Consider the following 18,217-nt stretch of genomic DNA (forward strand, 5'->3'; position numbering starts at 1 on the left):
TCCAACTAATGAAAAGCCCAAGTGCCCAAGTTGAGGTCACAGGAGGAGGACCGCGTTGTGTGGCAGACAGGCCCCTGTGAACGGGATGAGCACACTGCAACAATTGATTGCTGCTAGGGAACCTGCCTTCAAAGGACATGTTCCACCAGCTCACATACAGCCTCTGCTCTGACTCTCCAAGGGACCTGACATATATGGCATGTTGAGTAGAGCGCTACCTACCCCATGGGCTCCCGGAGTGGGAGGGCAACAAAACTTCCATGCTGCAAGTGTAGTGTAGTAAATGCCAGCTGGAAAGCACTGGAAAATAGGGTCTGAAGGAATGAGTCTCGCTCTGAACACCGGAGACTAGATAAGACAATTTGACAAGTCCTTAGCTCCTGGAAGATGAAAGCTATTACTCTTCCGGAGTGAGGATGTGCATATTACAAGTGAACACCTGGCCTCACCGAATTACGTATAGTTTCCATTGACTTGGTGATGGATTTAATAATTTTTTTTTAATTAAACTATGTGCTACTAGGAGAAATTTGTATTTAAATATCAATTTCCAAAATTTCTCTGAGGCATAGAGGTGTAGTACCGCTGGATTACTTATTCAGCAGTCTTTGTTCTCTTTGCTTGAAAGATACTTGTCTGTAAGGGTTAGGTAAAATATTTCTTCTGGCAAATCTACTTACAGCAGCGCTTTTATAAACTTCCATAAGTTAGGTTTCTTGTATGCAGTGCTCATAAGCTGAGAATTACATTTCCCCATGTACGTCACCCATTAGAACAAAAAACTTTATTTCCAGGCTTCTGCCTTCACTATTTCAGTATCAAAGAGTGATTCAGGACTTGCTAAATAACCCTCCCATCCTGTGACTAGGAAGATAGTCACCAATTTCAAATTCAGAGAAAAGACCACTTTCAGAACTGTGTCCCAAGAGGGAAGAGGATAAAAACAGATACAGATCACAACATCCGTGGTTTTGACATCCATGATTTGTCTTCTCAACTCAGTCTATTAAAAATTAACATCATCATTTGGCCACTGCAAGGATGCCACTTAGGAATAAGTGGTTTTAAGTCTAACTTAGTCATGAACAGGCTAGGTTGTTTTCACATTTCTGTTGTGTAGGATTCAACATCCTTTTGCTTAGTGCTAAGAGCTCACATCAAGTGCTACGGAAATTGAAATTGCGCAACACCTTCCTGGAATAACTCCTAAAACTTTTCCCAGAGGATAGCACAAGTCCACAAATAGTTTTAGGTTCTCATTTCTGGTGAGTGTTTCTTCACCAGCTCCAGCCACAATTCTGAGCCCCCCAGTAGAAGAAAGAAACGGACTTACTAGACTGAGGCCAGCCCAGGGCCCAAAAGATGACTAAGGGACTGGAACATCACTCTTACGTGGAAAGGCTGAGAGCGCTGGTGTTGTTCAGCCTGGAGAAGAGAAGGCTCAAGGGAACTTATCGATGTATATAAATACCCAAGTGAATTGGGGTGAAGATAAGGGAGTCAAACTCTGCTCAAGAGTAGTGACAAGAGGCAATGAACATATACATTAAAGCACATGAAATTCCATCTGAACACAAGAATACACTTTTTTACTGTGAAGGTGGTCAAACACAGGAACAGGTTGTCCAAAGAGGTTGTGGAGATATGAAAATCCCAACTGGATGTGGTCATGAGCAACTGGCTCTGCCTGTCCCTGCTTGACCAGGGGGGCTGGACTAGAAGATCTCAAGAAGTACCTTCCAACCTAAGCGACTCTAACATTAACACCATAATCCGCAGCAGCAGCAACACTAAAAAATTATCCTATTACTGCACATCACCATCAATTCTTGCACATATAACATCAAATTTTGGATCGTCTGTAGTTTTCTTTGGGCTACAAGTAACTGCAAATAGTTCCTATTGATTAGCCTCCAGTTGGTGGATAATGTGAGGAAATCAGGTCAAAGATAGCTTCAGCAATGGAACAAACACGTCATCTGCAGCATTAGTGGTCAGCTAAAGTGTCTGCAACCAAAGTCACACAAAGGGCAAATCCTCTTTCCAGCAACTCATTGTGCTAAAAGAGATAATCCTTGCATTGCCCGTGATTGCTTTTCATTCAGTTCTCTGCTTAGGAGTAGAAGGACCTACATAAAATAAACCTCGCGAGAAAGTGTAAACTATCCTAAACTTCGAGGATGCGTGCCAACAGTTTTTACCTTTTTTCCCCCTAAAGAATGCAAATACGTTCCTCAGCCACGAGTAACTAAATGAACAAATGTACTTCTGCAGGTGACAAAATTCTCCCTTTCTTTCAAACACTAACATGGAAGAAGAGCCTCACGCAGCGTGGTGAACATATTCTGGAATGTTTTTGTATTGCCTGAAGACAGGAAATCCATTTATCAGGATTATGTATTCTGCAGCGAGAAGCAGATAGTGTTCACCACTTAGGGAGACTCGATGATTTTCACACTCGGCACAGAAGGAAATGAGAGAGTATCCTCTCATGTCGGGGAACACAGCAATCGGGAAAAGAGAGTAAGGGGAAAATCACTTCTGACAAGAGACAGCGTTACCCGAGCAATGCTCTCTGTCCCTCTCGCTCAGGCATACACCAACACTGCGAGCCTGCTTGCGCACAGGCAAGGATCTGTGCAGGACACGGCACTCAGCCTCTGAGCTCTCAAATTCCTTAGCTCTCACTTGGCCGTGAGTGTAGGCTGCGTCTCTCCAGCTCCGACGGCCACCCTTGGAGGAGGGATCTCGTGCCCTGTCCGAGCTACCGGCATTTGCTGCGTGATGGGGAAGCAGCAGCTCTTGCTCTATATGGATCAGCAGGCAGATGGAAATGAGACGAGGATGGCTTGGGTGACTTCTAACAAACTCAGATTACCCGGATAGCAAAAGCTCCCCTAATCACTCATTCAGGCAGGTCAGGAGATGGGTAAAGCGGTGAGAAAGCTGCCTGCAGGCAGGCCGTCAGACCAACAGCTTAACATTTAGGGTTGGACAAATACCTCCGCTTTATCTTTAGGTGCGCAACCCTCCTGGTACAAGTGTACGTCTGATATTCCACCCCGCCCTAAAAGCACAGGTAGCTCCTCCAAGCGCCGTGTTGCAACCTGCTTTCCTCTCTTCCTGGCCCTGTCTCAATCAGTGCGAACAAAAGGGCGCATTGTCTGAACGGGTTGTCTGAACGGGTGACTGGTTTCATCACCACTTCCAGAAAAGCTGAGTGCCGAAAAAGAAAACAGGCAGATACATTACCTTGTCTCAGTTTCAGTCCCCTGCAGAAGTGCCGTGATTATTTAACATATAGAGGTTTGAGGGTGGGGAGGCTCCATCACTTCTGGGCTGCTGCATATTCACAATTTTGATGCTTAGTATAAAATAACTTTGTATGTCAGACCATGTGCCATGCAGTAAGACATTCCTAAATAGGTCAGAACTCCACAGGAAATTTCAGGTAAGAAACTATCTTAGTTATCAAAACAGTAAAAAACCCCCACCATGGAGACAAGGACAGCTTACACAGGTACTTAACGCTCTTGGAAAAATCTATTTTCGCTAAGAAAAACACACTTACAGATAAAGATGATGTTGCCTTAAGATTACGGCAAATATTTTGGATAAGACATCAAAATAGTCGTTGTTCAAGCAATTTATGGTTTCCTATGATTTTATGGGGGTAAACGGAATGGTCCAAAACATGCACGAGTAAATCAAATGTCTTACAGCAACGTTCAAGTATTTTTCCTTCCCTCAGCAGACAATGACAAAAATATCAATGTCTACTGCACTGCAGAACTCAGTCTTTCCACATGGTGCACTTTTAATTTTTTATTTTTATTTTTTTTTTACTTCCTGTTAGCAAAGAATACTCAAACACCAGTTACACCCAAACCCAGAAACATTTTTGGCGAGGCGCCAACCTTCTGAGCGGTGCCATGGTAACGCTCCCAGCACAGGCAGCAGACACGGGGCGGGGGGACGAGCTGCTCTGCAAATACCCCTGCAGTTTGCCATTAAGACTTTCCGGATTTCAGAATAAACAACAACAAAAAGCACTATAAATTTAACAGCAAAATATACGTAGCCCCATTACGGTCCTCATGGTCAGTATTTGCTGGATATGTGAAGTCAGTTACATGGCAGCATCTGTCAAAAGCAGGAGGCTCTCTTCTGATTTTCACTCCTTAAAAGTCTGCAGTTTATGGAAAAAAAGGAGGGGGCCAGTGGCCATTTGAGAGTCTTAATATTTCTCAGAAACTGTTATGCTATCTGCATTTCCTGAAAAGAAAACTGGGAGGAGAAGGGATGGCAGAAAGAAACATTTTCACAGGATCGTGATTGTGGAGGACCAAGCATTCAAACCGGAAACCTCTTAGGAACAACTCGCCCAACAGGAATCTTGATCATTTCAGACTTATGCAAAGGAAGAGACAGTAGGGTGGAACATATTCTGACTTTGGCAAGGCAATAAAAGTACTGATACTGGCCTTGACAGGCTGGTCTCCAGAAAGTTGGAGGCATTTCACGTTATTTTCTGTCATGCCGAGGAGAAAAGACGACAAATCCAGGAATCCTACCAGGGTAAGGGCTGGTCTTCACATGAATTAAAGCTCAAAGCACTGAAGTCAATGAATAATTTTGCACTGACAGAAAACAGTAATTGAATTGCGTTTATATAAGATCATTTTACCCAAAAGTGACTTCCTACAGCTACGTCACTTTGCTCAGTGTCATCTCTGTCACTTTGGAAACTGTGCCAACATGAGCAAATATCTCTGTCTGGTTGCCGATTACAGACACATCTCCTCTATCTAAATGTTTCCAAGGCACTTAGTAATACCTGCAAACATCTCCCCAAAGCTCAAATGAGCACATTATGAGAAAAGATAGTATTTCTTCCATTTTGCCTCTACAGAAGCAGAGTAAAAAGAGAGCGTTTGCAGTTTTGCTCTGCACTTTCTTAATTACCACACTGTCTGGTTGATCAGAGCAGGAACACAGAGCACAACTGCGGTTGGAAACTGCATTTTGACCCAGATCGTCCCTCCGTGCACCACATTGGCAGGACTGGTTTTTTGCTCTCTGGCACCTGAGAAAAAGGAAAAGGGCAGACCTCCCTCTGTTCTCTGGGGCTGTGGGAGGAGAGTCTGAAGCCAAAGGCAGCCCCTGTTGCTCTCCCTGCAGAACTTTTCCCAACTGATTCTCATTCTAATCATGCCTGGCATCTGTTAATTAGTTTTGCAGTGTACACCTGCCTAACGTCAAACAAATACTATCTCCCTTCCCCTTCTGCTGCATTATAAGCCACAATAACAAAAGATACTGCCTTCATATATTTAACCCCTGTGCCTCAAAAACTGCAGACAAGCACAAGGCAGAGATAAAGCAGTAAAATATTTATGGGTGGATTTAGAAATGGCCTCCAGGTCTATGCACCTAGCTTTGTGCTTCCTTGCTTTCTGTGGGCAAATCAGGGACACAGCTGTCTACTGCGCAGATTTACCTGAGTTTTGCACGCAGAGCTTCAAGCAACTGGAAGCGAGTACCCTTAAAGATATGCCCACACTATCAATCCAAAAGAGGATGCAAACCAAAGGCTTGGAGGAAAAGTGACTGCACCATGGGGCAGGGCAGGGCAGCGCACGTCGGCTGAAATCTCCATAAGCCTCAGGCAGCCAGAAGCATCACCACGTGCTGCCTGTGGCTATGACAGCACATCCAGGAGCACACCTGCTACGTGATCAAGCTGCATTTGGGCAATAACTGTCCATTTGCAGCTTCAGAAACCATCAGACAAATGAACGGGGCAAAGAATAGAGGAGGCTAAACACCTTCTACCTACCTACTTTGCTTTTTCCATACCCAGTATAAAAATCAGACAAAGAACGCCTGAGAAACTTCTGGTTAAGCACTTCGGATTATCACATTGTAGACTATTCAAGGAAGAAGGAGAACAGCTGGTAAACCAAATATGAGATTATTTTCATTTTGCCATGGTCTTTGAGAAGCAGTACATGCAGAGTCCCTTTCTCCTTAAATGCAAAACAATAAATGGGTCATTTCCTTGCTCATAAATCCAAGACAATTTTCTATTCACTTCTGTTCATTTTCCATTGAATTCCACACTCAAACTTTCCCTGGTTCTTGAGTTAAAATTTGTTTCTGGTGCAGAGAGACAAGGATTCACTGTTTCTTCATCCTGTCTGTCCAGTCATTTCCGGGAACTGCCCCAGTCACTTGATGTTAATTCTTCCTCAAGTTTAACCGTTAATCAAAGACATCTGGTGTTTCAGCTAAACAAGTTCATCCCTCATCTAGGATTTTCAATAGGGTTTTCTTATACATATTTTACGTATACTTCCTCTAACCTCCTTCAGCATACCATTGAGCTTTAGAAGTAGGCTAGCTATGGAACTGGGTATGTCCCGTCATCTGGAAACAAGTGCACGTACTACCCTATTGCACTGATGTTGGATTTACCAGTACTGGTTTGTATCCTGATTAGAGCAGTTGCTGCTGGAAAGTCACTACTGCAGCCATGGGGGATGCCTTGCTCCTTTAAAAATAGAATTCTGGATTTCGGTCAGGATGAAGTATTTCACTTAAGTGCTGCACAAGGCACCTACGGCTCTATTGCGTGGTAGCAAAACAAAAGCTTAGACGTTGATCCTTTTGCCTCGCTCGCTTTGCCAGATCGCCCACACACACTTCCAGGAACAGAAAACTTCTACAGCAATAATCTGGAAAAGAAAAAAACAAAAAAAAAAAAGAAAAAAAAAGCCCACAAAGTTTTAAAACCCTGTTCTTCTTAATCCACTTTAGCTTCCTTGAAAGTGATTGTGATATGGAATGATTCATTTTGTTGAATCACAAAGGATGGCAGGGAGAGATGATTTTTTGGGGGAACTCTCACATTTCTAAAGGTTGAAGTGAAGGATTTCTCCTCTTTCAACCTTTCAGTGCATATCTGTAACCAGGGAGTATGCCTTCCCTGCCCAGGTCCTGCCCTGCTCAGGACTCCCCACGGGATTCCTACTGAGACCATCCAGTACTTGTTCATCAGATGAAGCAGCCTAATGTTTTTAAGAAGGCTTCTCTTGAAAAGCTTCTGGTATTTGCTTGTTAAGCAACACATTTGTGTAATGTTATCCCTGCTGAAACCCATGTGGATGGAGTCAGGCAGGCAGCACATGTTACATTACATTACAAGGCTTAACATTTCACTAATTGCATTGGCCTACTTCTGTGAATCACAGATTATTCTCTTGCTCATAAAGCACATCTGATTCCTTTATGTAGCTGTTCCTGCAATGTGATACAATCGCAAAGGTCCACAAAGGGACAAAACCTCGTGATTCAACGCTCCAAACACAAGCAAGATAGCATCCACGATTTTCATCAATACTTCAACCACGTGCCCGGAGTGAAGAACCAAGCTGTCTTATTTTCTGCAACTTGTACACAGATACTTAATTCTTTACTCTTACTTCCCCTTCACAGAGGGATAACAAAACTTTAATTGAAATAAGAAAAGCAGCTGACTGGCCCTGACTCGGCTACGTGGTTTTTTTCAGTTCCACGAGGGAATTTCTGCAGGATGTAATGGGAGACAAAGCATCAGTACAAAGACCACAAATGGGTACGGGTCAGGCATCAGCTGACATACCAAGGACCTTCACTCTGTGTCTCTGTGCTGAACTCCATCTTCTGAATAGGTGGAACCTCTGGCTATTCATCAAGAATTTGCATTTAAATGTCACCTATACATGTACCTCCCTGTGAGTTGGGAAGAGTGTCATTGCTCCTCTGCTAAGCCAGAGAAGCTGGCATTCTATAGGGTAACTGGGTTTTCCTTACCTTGACCAGTTTCTCATAAATAGGAGTGCTAAGATAAAGAAAGTACGTGCTCTGCCAGCTAACTGAAGACTGGACGTTACTTACATGAAAAACTGAAGCAAATGCACTAGAAAAAGTGATTCCAAATACTTCAAATAAACAAGCCATTACAACCCTGTTCATATTCTCAAGTGCAAAACCAGCAGCTGAGACAAGAGGCCTGCTGAAGTTAGCACAAGTCCTTAAGCCAGTTTCGCTGGGCTTTGGGTCAGGGTCTTTCATATACAACCACCTGCACCTGTGAACTTTCCCACTTCAAGAGACCGTTTCTGAACATGAAGAACTGTTGCCAACAGTCTGCTTTTTACTGCTTTTGCTGTCCATGTAGCATTTTGAAGATCAATTTTTCAGCTGATGCTTTTCACTCTTCTATGCACAGAAGCTCCCTGCTGCCAGGAGCCGAGGAAAAAAAAGTTATCATCAGCTAAACTCAAACCCCTCAAATTGCAGGCTTCTCTGTAGTTGATTGATTCTCTAATCTGCTCTGCTCCAAAAGCAAATATTATTGCTCGTTTGATGATCTCATTGATCATTAAACATTGGCTTTTACTAGAGCTACAGTAACAATGGAAGAACGTTTGATTAAGAATGGATAATTTCTTTCAAATGCATTCATGACACTTCTGTATAGTTTTTACAAAGTATCATAAAAAAAAATTCAATATGCATGAGCAAAGTAAGCTGCAAATGTTAGAATGTGCCTATATTCACCCAGATGGTGTTTTTAAAGTACACTCACCTTTTTTTTTTTATGGTTATATTTTAAATTAGAAAAAAGCAATGAGAACATTAATTCACAATAAAAAGTTTAAACATGTCAACTTTTCAAAAAATAAATACCTGGTATTTTCAATCCACCATGGCACTTTGAGAAAACCTGTGTGTAAACTCCAGTTGCATTTGCCAAACTATTTGCAAGCTATCTCACCATAGAGACTTACAACAAAACACGGGCGAAAGCATGAAAGACCGTGTCTTGTTTCAAATCTTCTGCTTAACTATGAATGTTGGAATGCAAGGTGGAGCAGTGACTGGGAAAGCAGAAGTGGGGAAGGGCTGGCCACGAGTCAATTGCCGGAGTGATCCCACGATACCAAGGGAATCATGGGGCAAGAGGTCTGCCCTGTAGTGTGCTCATCCCGTAATAGCCTGTGAATGCTCTGAAAGGGACATCTGCCAAACTAAATCTTGGATTTAATTTTAATCCATGTGGCTTCCTCTGCGATTATCTAGGGCTTTCAAACAGAGAGGAGAGCCTCCATGCTGACCAAGAAAGAAAATATGTCATTTAGTTAATATCTTCACATCCCTATAAAAAACACGCACAGGAGGCATCGTTTGCTGATTTGCGACTCCGCGCAATCGCCAGGCACACGCCTGCAAGGCTGTTCCTGGGGCTCAGTTGGCTGTAAGAAAACTAGATGTTGCTCCATGACCAAAGGGCAAATTGTCAAAATGCAAACCTCTGAGTCACGGGGTGTTTCACCGCAGTTGCTGCTACGAAAACGCCTCTGCCACAGTCTGAGGGGAAGGTGCCTGACCTGAACAGATGTTCCTCCACCCGGACTTTGTATACGCTTTGTTTAATAGATGATGGTCTTGAGCGGTTTGTTCTCCCAATCCTAAAGCTTCCTAAAGGTGAACAGAAGCAAAAGATACTTTAGGCAAAGAGCCTCAATGCAACAAACTGTGACACACAGTCCCAGCATGACTGGATACAACAGGCAGTTCAGCAAATTTTTCATGCCGTCAACAGCTGTTGCAGGCCAAAAGGGCAATAGAAATGGTGAGCTTAATCTGTAAGAAATCATCAACAGAGGAGCTGAGGTTAAATCAGTTCAATGCATTACTAACTTCATTATTTTAAACTTGCGGGCACAAATCACTTCCCATTTTAGGGAGCGCAGGAATTTATTTGATTGTTCTCGTGTGCATTGAGAAGAATCTGGCAGAAAGGAAGAATTACTATTCTCTTCAGGAGAGGAAACCTACCTCCTGATCCTGTGAAGAGGTGTACTCACCTGAGTAGTAGGTGTTTTGTAAATCCTTCTGTTTGTATAACCGTGCTCCCTGACAGACCCAAAGGTGTTCAGAGCAGCACCAGGCGGAGAGAATAACGCCTGCCCACGACGTGTGGCCTGAGCTCAGCTTCCACTGGACAGGGACTGAGTTACCCATTCAAAAATACAAAGTTAAAGAGTTGGTCCTCAGAGCAGTTCTGCCACAGGTTGGAAAACTTTTCTCACTTACCCACATTTAAGATTTCCTACAGGCAAAAGTAAAAAGGGCTTTGACCTTGTCAGTCATTTGAGGTATAATTGTAGTACAAAGAAGTGTTTGTGCTTTATACCAACCCAAGGAAGGAAAGTCTTGGAGTGAAGGCACAGTTTTAACTCATTACCCATCTCACATCTATAGTAAAAGTTAGATTACCAATGCTCTTACTAATGCTTTGCCACGTATTATCACTGGCAACCCTGCCCAGGTAGGAGCAAACCGCTATTTGTTGAAAGCGATTCCTGAAGAATACCTTCTGCTTTCCCTTTGATAATCAGAACCCACAACATACTGCTGTGTTCCACACTCTGCTCCAACTTAAAATAAATTAAACTTCTCAGTGGCTCAAAATCTTGCAAATATTTGTAAAATAAGTTTGTTTCGTATTACTTCTATTTACTTCTCTCCAAGAGCAAAGTCTTTGAGAACCATAAATATTGCTTCAGTTTTCTGCTAATGAAATGGGGGGAAAAAAGAATCTCAGCTATTTCTCTGCAACTGAAGGAACTGTCCTGTCCCATAGAGGCTGCTTTACGTACAACGAACCATTATAAACTGGTGAAATAGGGTTTTAGTTAAACCACTTTAAACTTCAAAGCATGAATCTGCACTCAAGGCAAGTCCAAAAGCAAGGAAGCACCACCATTGATGTTGTCCTTGGCAACTTGGCTCCAAATTCAGATTACACCAGTCCCAATGAGAAGACACTTTGGCTGTGTTGTGTTTTGTTTGTTTGTTTTTTTTTAAACTTTTTCTTAGTGGTAAAGCCTTCCAGTGATTGAAAACTCAGCTGTTGACACCAGGGGAAAATAAGTATTGTATGGAAATGAGCTGACCTGCAGCAAATGATTAATGGTGCAAACTGCAAGGATCTGGCACCTCCTCATCCCAGGGCAGAGTGCTTTGCTTAGTGCTGCTCTCTGCACCTGCGAAGAATGCCCACAACCATTTATTTATACAAAGTGAATGATGCTTCAAAGCAGATTTCTGTGGTACGCATCAGACCTATTTCTTTAGCACCAGAAAGCTTTGCTGCAACGCTGCTGCATTCTAGTCACACACACAGAGGAGAGGAAAGCAAAGCACAGCAACATTGAACGGACTTTGTTAAGGTCCAAGTACAAATGAATGGCGGGGGGGGGACGGGGGGGGACAAACAAAAAAAACACAACATCCACAAGTGATAAGAAGCAGTAACATCATAGACCTCTAACTACTAAAGTGCATTACTCATGGACAGAGTTTGCTTGAATCATCTTTCCCTCTCGTCACTGGTGATGACAAAAAAAACCCAACCACCTTAAATCGTTTTGGTTTTTATTACAAAGGCTTGGAAGTTATATTTTCTCTTTTTTGTTGTTGTTTTTGTTTCTGGGTCCTCTGTTTTAATGAGATTGCAGCTACTTAAGTCATTGTTCTATAATTAGACCAGGTACTGTAGGACTTCACATTAGTTAGAAATAATCTAAGGCGGATATTTCTTGGCTTGCTCCACTTTCTACATTTAAAAAAAGCCGCCCAGCATCTGACTCAGCTCGCCAGTGTCTGCTTTTTTATTATTAATGTATTTTTTTTTAATGGTAAAGTATTTCTTGCCCTTGAACAGAAGCTGAGTAAGTTCAGTACTCAATTTGCTGTATTAGTCCAAAAAGTCACAAAGCTTGCTTGTTCCTGAGGGAAAGATGCATTTGCTTTGTGTGTGTCTGTGTGCAAGTGAGAGTGGGGGGGAAAGAGAGAGAGAGAAGAGAGAGAGAGAGAGAGAGAGAGAGAGAGAGAGAGAGAGAGAGAGAGAGAGAGAGAGAGAGAGAGAGAGAGTGTCATGATGGCATACTTGTCACGGGGAGTGGTTTGCATATTAATAAACAGTATATATGAGCCTTTTCCACCGAGGCTGGTACTCAGAGGGACTCCTGTGCACTGAGGAAGGGACCACGTATCACTGCACCAGAGTGAGTTCTGTTTCGGCTTTGCTTACTGCCACAGTCCGGCTCCTCTCTTTCCCATTTCTTCTTCTAATCCTATTCTGCCCTCCCTAGGGCTACTGTTATACCGGCTGCGTGGGGGTTAGTCTCGTCAAATTACGCTACATGTAGAGCAAGTACTGAGAGTATTTCATTTTTAGAGTTTTGTTAGGTTTATTCAACATGAGTCTCTGACTAGTGCTGCTGGCGTAGGGAGGGATAACCAGGAGCTCTACACAGCAGCTGCAAGCGTAACTCAAGTACCCCATCTATATTCCTTCTTTCCTACTAACAGGCACCTTTAAACTGCCTGCTGTACTGATGACATCTGTCCAATCAACATGCTTCAGAAATTATGAACTTCTTTTCTAGAGGCAAAAAAGGCAGATCACTAGCCTGTTGTTAGAGCAAGCCCCGCTTTCTCACCAGTGCCTGATGCTATCAGTACTGAGCTGCTTCGGTATCAGGGCACGTGTCAGAGAGACACTTTCCAAAGAAAAGACGACCCCATCAGCACAGCAGCAAAAAGTTGGTGTGGGGAAGCTCCTGGCATTCTGCAGGGAGTTTTCAGTAAGTGAAAAAACATCTCAAAATAATATTCTATGAGATGTAAAGGCTGACTTATATGCATTCACTTACGTAACCAAGCCAAATCTAGGCTAATGTCAGAGGAATTAGATTAATATTAAGCAGCACCAATCAATTCCTCCAGGTCTTTATTGTGCACTGTTCTGTCCATTTTCCAAATTCCTGTCTTGTGGTTCACCAATGGATTAACATGCCCTCGTCCTAATTCCCACCATTATTCTACAGAGGAAAACTGGAAAACCGCCTGCATCTGCTTCCACTCACTCCATTTTTCTCCTTATCAAAACTCACAGGGTTTTTTTTTTCCCCCTGTTGATTTTTGTCTTTTACTTCAAAATGATATTCTGAATAGCCGTTCAGGTTCGGGGTTTTTTTTCTTTAAATTCTAACTGCCATCATTTGCCTGTGTGCATAGTCCTCATGCACACATTTCCTCTGTTAAAAGCTATCCTTTATTCACTGCTAATTTCAAACTATCCAAGCAAACAAACTGTAGCTACATAAAGTATTTTTCCTGCTCTTCTATGCTCCTTAAAACTGTTTGTAAACACTGGTACTTTCATACTCAGAAGTTGCAACTTCTGTAAAGGAAAAAAAGAAAAAGACACAGAGGTCTTTTGTAAGTTTACTTTTGTTTATTCTTTTGTTTTCCTTAATCCAAAATAGAATCTAACCTTCCTAAAAATGCATACATCGTGTGAATTACTCCCTGCCACAGATGCACGCGCACCCAGACACACAATCAAATCTATTTGGATAGAAATAAGACTGAAGTTCTCCAAATTTACAAACAAAAATATTCACAAAGTAATTCTTAGAGCTCTGGGTTTGTGCCCAGGCCAGCATGTTAGCCATCGTCTCCAGTGCGGCAGACTCCTGTGCCACTGACAAACACGCTCTGCGGCTCTAAGAGTTTGCTCTGGCTGCTGTCTGCCACACGCAACCTTCTTCTAAGCAGTTAGAAAGCGGAAGAAATTGAAGAAGGTGCTAACTTTCAAAATAGCTTTGATCGCAATCTCACGGGCAAGTAATTACACCGTGTAGGAGCCACTGACATAGTGCTGGTGTTGGATTGGCAGATGGCATGCCATCCCACTAAAAGCTGTGCTTGTTCACATCAGCTGAAGACTTATCATGTATGCTGCAAATCTCAAACAGGTGAATTTTCACCCTTTTGCCAGTTAGTCCAAAGGGGGTTGGGGGGGAAAGAATCTGCCAAATCCCATATATACATTTTAAAGAGCCATCATTTTGAAGAACCTCACTTATCTGGAGTCAATCTGCTGAAACTCCCATAAAATAAGCTACAACAATGAACTGAAAAAAATGAAATGCTTAGTTTTGTACCTCTTTAGAAGTAACTTAAAACATTGCTGGAATGACTCTGTGAAGCATGAGCATGGAACGGGATAGGAGAGAAAACAAGGGCATTTAGCAATACCAGACAGACACATCTACTCTTTGGTTTTGGGTAGCAGATAGAATCATAGAACCATAGGGTTGGAAGGGACCTCTGGAGATCATCTAGTCCAACCCCCCTGCCAGAGCAGGGTCACCTAGAGCAGGTTGCACAGGAACGCGTCCAGGTGGGTTTTGAATGTCTCCAGAGACGGACACTCCACCACCTCTCTGGGCAGCCTGTTCCAGTGCTCTGGCACCCTCAAAGTAAAGAAGATCCTCCTCATGTTTAGGTGGAACTTCCTGTGTTCCAGTTTGTGCCCATTAATGGCAAAGGGAGAATGGGAACAAAGAAAGGTATACAGAAAGGATGGTTTGAACTGTCTCACAATCTTTCTTCAGTTGATGTTTGTTAATAGAAAAGAACAAATGTGGGACACCAGCCTCTGTAACTGTACACCTCAGGTAAACAAGCATTGTTTTGTGCTGGGGTACTCTGGGGCAGAGCAGGGAACCTGCAGCAACAGGCCCTGTCCCAGAGCCAGACTCTGCCTGGTGTTCCCATGAACAATGGTGAAATCAGCTGCAAACTGCTGCTCAGAAAGTACTTTCTTCTTAAACGTAAAGACACATAGGTTAGGGTTTTACATACTAAGCAGTTTGTGACCATAACTCATGAGGTCTTGAATGTTTACCACTTATGGCTAAATCTAGATGGTCCCCAGGCTTCTGGACAGGCGTTGCTCAGGGCTGTAGGTCCACACTTGCCAGTGCTGGTCCTCTCAAGAAGACTGACACTGTCCAAAGAGTGCTTTAGCAAGGTCCTGGGTCTCTTCAGGCTCGCTCTGTCTGTGAAAACAATTTCAAAAGACCTGAAAATATATGAGACCTGTGCCCCAGCCCACTGCGCTGGTGCTTCCTAGGCAGGGTGGTACGTGCCAGGCACCCCAGGGCAGAGCAGGAGGACACCAGGAATTTGTGCCCAGGAGACCTGGTGGGTGGTGCTGGACAACTCTGCAAAGTGAATAAAACCTTGCCCAGTCTCACCCATGGCGGCTACAGGGAACATTTATTGTGCTAAGTTGCCTAGTTAATTCTTTTTCTTTCATGCCTGTAATTTTGTTTATTTTTGGCAAGTTGTACAGCAGATTCACAACATGCGACAGTTCAAGAGCAAAGTAGTTTAGACTAGCAGGGGGAAGGAGCTGGCATTTGTAATCCCCCTTGTACCTGTATGCACACACATACACGTGACTGAGATATAGGAAAGAAAAACCCTTTTTTTTCACATCCGAGAAAAGGTGCTAGGTGGCCAAGACAGCTGTTATACAAATTACTGTGCTGGACAGGCTTGAGAGTTCAAGGCATGGATAAGAAATCACCCTGGTGAAACCAGCAGCTGCTTTTGGAGAGCTGACTAAACCACTTAACACACAGCAACGTGACTCACAACTGCGCTCTTTGCTTCGTAGGGATATTGTGAGGGGGTGCTGATTTATCCAAAGACTACAAGACAGATGTAAGGCATGAATTTTACAGGGATGACTGGTGTTGGCAAGAATTAAGATTATTTAGGCTTTTGTTCTACCACAAAATGCTTCAGGGAATTCTTAAAACATCCGATGAGGAAATAAAAGATTTAAATAGTCTCTCCTGAGAAATTATCCTAACCACTCCTTAGTCTGCATCTTTCCTGAGCTCTCTCCTTTTGCAACTTTATTTACCAGTATTTCATGGTCCCAGGCGCGCAATTTATTCATTTGAACTTCGTTACAGCTTGGGAGGCTGCACCAAACAATTTTAAAATCTGTTTACATAAAACTGGGGCCAAGTAGCTGGAAATCAAAAAATGGAGGACCAGACAGAAAGCACAGTCATCCCAGACGCTCAGGCCCTAAACCGAAGAGCCTGGCAGGCGAGGCTGAAGGAGCAGGATGCTGCCGGGGCAACCCAGCCGAGCCCTGCCTGAGGAAGCCCAGCCAAGCCAAGCCCTCCCCGCCACTGCGTCTCTGCCTCCTTGTACCTGCTGGCACGTAAGCAAGTGCTGCCTCCTCCACTTCAGTTAAAATGAATGGGGTGAGCTTCAAATATCTGAACCTCTTATCGTTTTGACTGCAGTCGCCTGAGGGGCAGTCACGTGAAGAGCAGCAGCTACGAAGTCAGCTTAGAGAAACCCAGTGGGCCCTGGTGTTCTCCAACTATAGTCTTGACAGTGACCACCCATTCACTGTTCAGTCGCATTGGACTCTCACCTTCAGAAAAACCTCTCACAATCAGTATTTTTCTAATCCTTCTCTTTCACCGAGATGTGTTTTTTCCCGTGTGTTCTTGAGGGATTTTTCTAGAGCTCAGATTTCCCACATCAGCAAACCAAGCCTGGGGCTTCCTTGGACAGATAAGTGCTTTAAGTTCTCCTACAGCCTCTTTTTTAAAACCCACACATTGACAGTTCAGGCTTTCAAATGCCCTTGCTCACCCAGCAGAGGTTTACTCATCAGCTCACTTAACATACTCACATCAGCAATCCCTCAGCAATGCCTTAAAAACTCTTCTCATCTCAGGAGGCTAATTTGCGCCACAGGTTGAAAATAACCGGCACACTGGGTAAGGACATCCAAAATCCCACGATATGTGCCTGAAGCCATGCATATACCTAATCTTGAAAATCATGCTAAGAAGTATGAGGCCACAACTACTAGATTTGGATTTGTTATTTCAAAACTCACCCCTAAGTCAAACTGCATAAACATTTACTGCAGATGATTTGTGTATTAAACAGAAAAGAGTGTGCAGATTTTTTCTCTTTTCTCTCCAAGGTCCAGATTGCTATCTGGCATAGAAAAAGAAGGGATCAAATTAAAATGTTTATTTTCTATAATTGGGGTGGAGTGGGAAAAGAGACCACCGCTTTTCAGAAAGAGAGTTTACGTCAGACAGATCTGACAGGAATTAGACAAAATTACTTAAATCTTTTCATGTTATTCTGTGGGAATTTTATTCTTCTGTGGAAATCTTCCATTGGAAGATTTGCAGTCTTCCATTAATCTGTCAATATTCTCCAATCCTTCTGCCCCAAAAGGAGGGCAGAAATTGTCTTATTTTCTCTGCTAAAAATGAATTAATAAGAACATCTTTTGGCAGGAAAAAAAAAAGCACAAACCAACAAATCATTTCTATTTTTAGTTTTCAAAGGCTGAAAATATCTCTTAAGCCTCTAATATTTTTGACTCGGTGTTAAAAGCAAGAGAAGTTTACGCTAGAGAAAAGGAAAATGAGCATTTTTCTTTTTTGCTGTGCAATAAGAGAGGACCATCCTGATTCTTCAATTCTCTGTTTCCTAATGGGAATCCCAAAGTCATTAGCTTCCCCAATTCAGGAAGTACATCACGTACAATACCTACTGTACCACTCAGGTTTTTTTCCAGGGAAAGGCAGAAGTTCTTTGTCTTAGTGTTACTTACATCCAGATAAACAGCTTGGATTAAGCCAGTGCCTTTGCCAGGCAGAGCCGCCAACCTTCCTCACAAGCGAGGAGTCACAAGGGGACCAACAACCACCCCGTGGCTGGTTCTTGCTGGCACAGATGGACTTCTCACCATTAAACTTTTTTTCTCTGCAGAAAGGGCCAACACATCCGTATTTCTTTTTGTAATTCCAGCTCTGGATTTAGACATAAAATATAAACACACAGAGTCCTTAGAGAGAGTAATTTTTCCTCCAAAGGAAAAAAATTAAGGCATTCCTGCAGCAACTGATGTGATCAGCAACCAGGAGAGCGGCACCGTGCCCTGCAGAGAGGGCAGGGCTGCTTTCCAGCTGGCTCCTGCCTTCTCAGCACTGCTGGAGCAGGAGAAGGTAACCAAGCGTGCCCTTCCCCAAACCTTTCTCACCGTTACGTTAGGTTGGTTAAATAAAAAGGAAGACATACAGGACACTCACATTTTCTATCTTTCCTACCTTGCTAAAACTGCAAAGTGCGATTTATAAAGTGATAGCTTTGGAAGCTTTTCTTTGGAAGCTTTTCTTTACTTGCCTTCTACAATAACTGTCTCTCTGGTTCCCTCCTCTGAAAACTGAAAATTTAAAAAATGAAGGCAGGA

General features: G+C 43.1%; 1 protein-coding gene across 1 annotated transcript in view; it reads left to right on the forward strand.

Annotated features, from left to right (window-relative positions):
• The first annotated feature begins 11,952 nt into the window (after positions 1-11,952).
• HPGDS (hematopoietic prostaglandin D synthase) overlaps positions 11,953-18,217 on the forward strand; it is a 30,936-nt gene continuing 24,671 nt past the window's right edge. The window contains exon 1 of the mRNA XM_074589571.1: positions 11,953-12,119. Coding sequence (XP_074445672.1) covers positions 12,042-12,119 — 78 coding nt within the window. The 5' untranslated portion in view covers positions 11,953-12,041. The remainder of the gene's footprint in view (positions 12,120-18,217) is intronic.

The sequence above is a fragment of the Larus michahellis genome, chromosome 5 (assembly GCF_964199755.1).
Source record: "Larus michahellis chromosome 5, bLarMic1.1, whole genome shotgun sequence".
Taxonomy (NCBI): Eukaryota; Metazoa; Chordata; class Aves; order Charadriiformes; family Laridae; genus Larus; species Larus michahellis.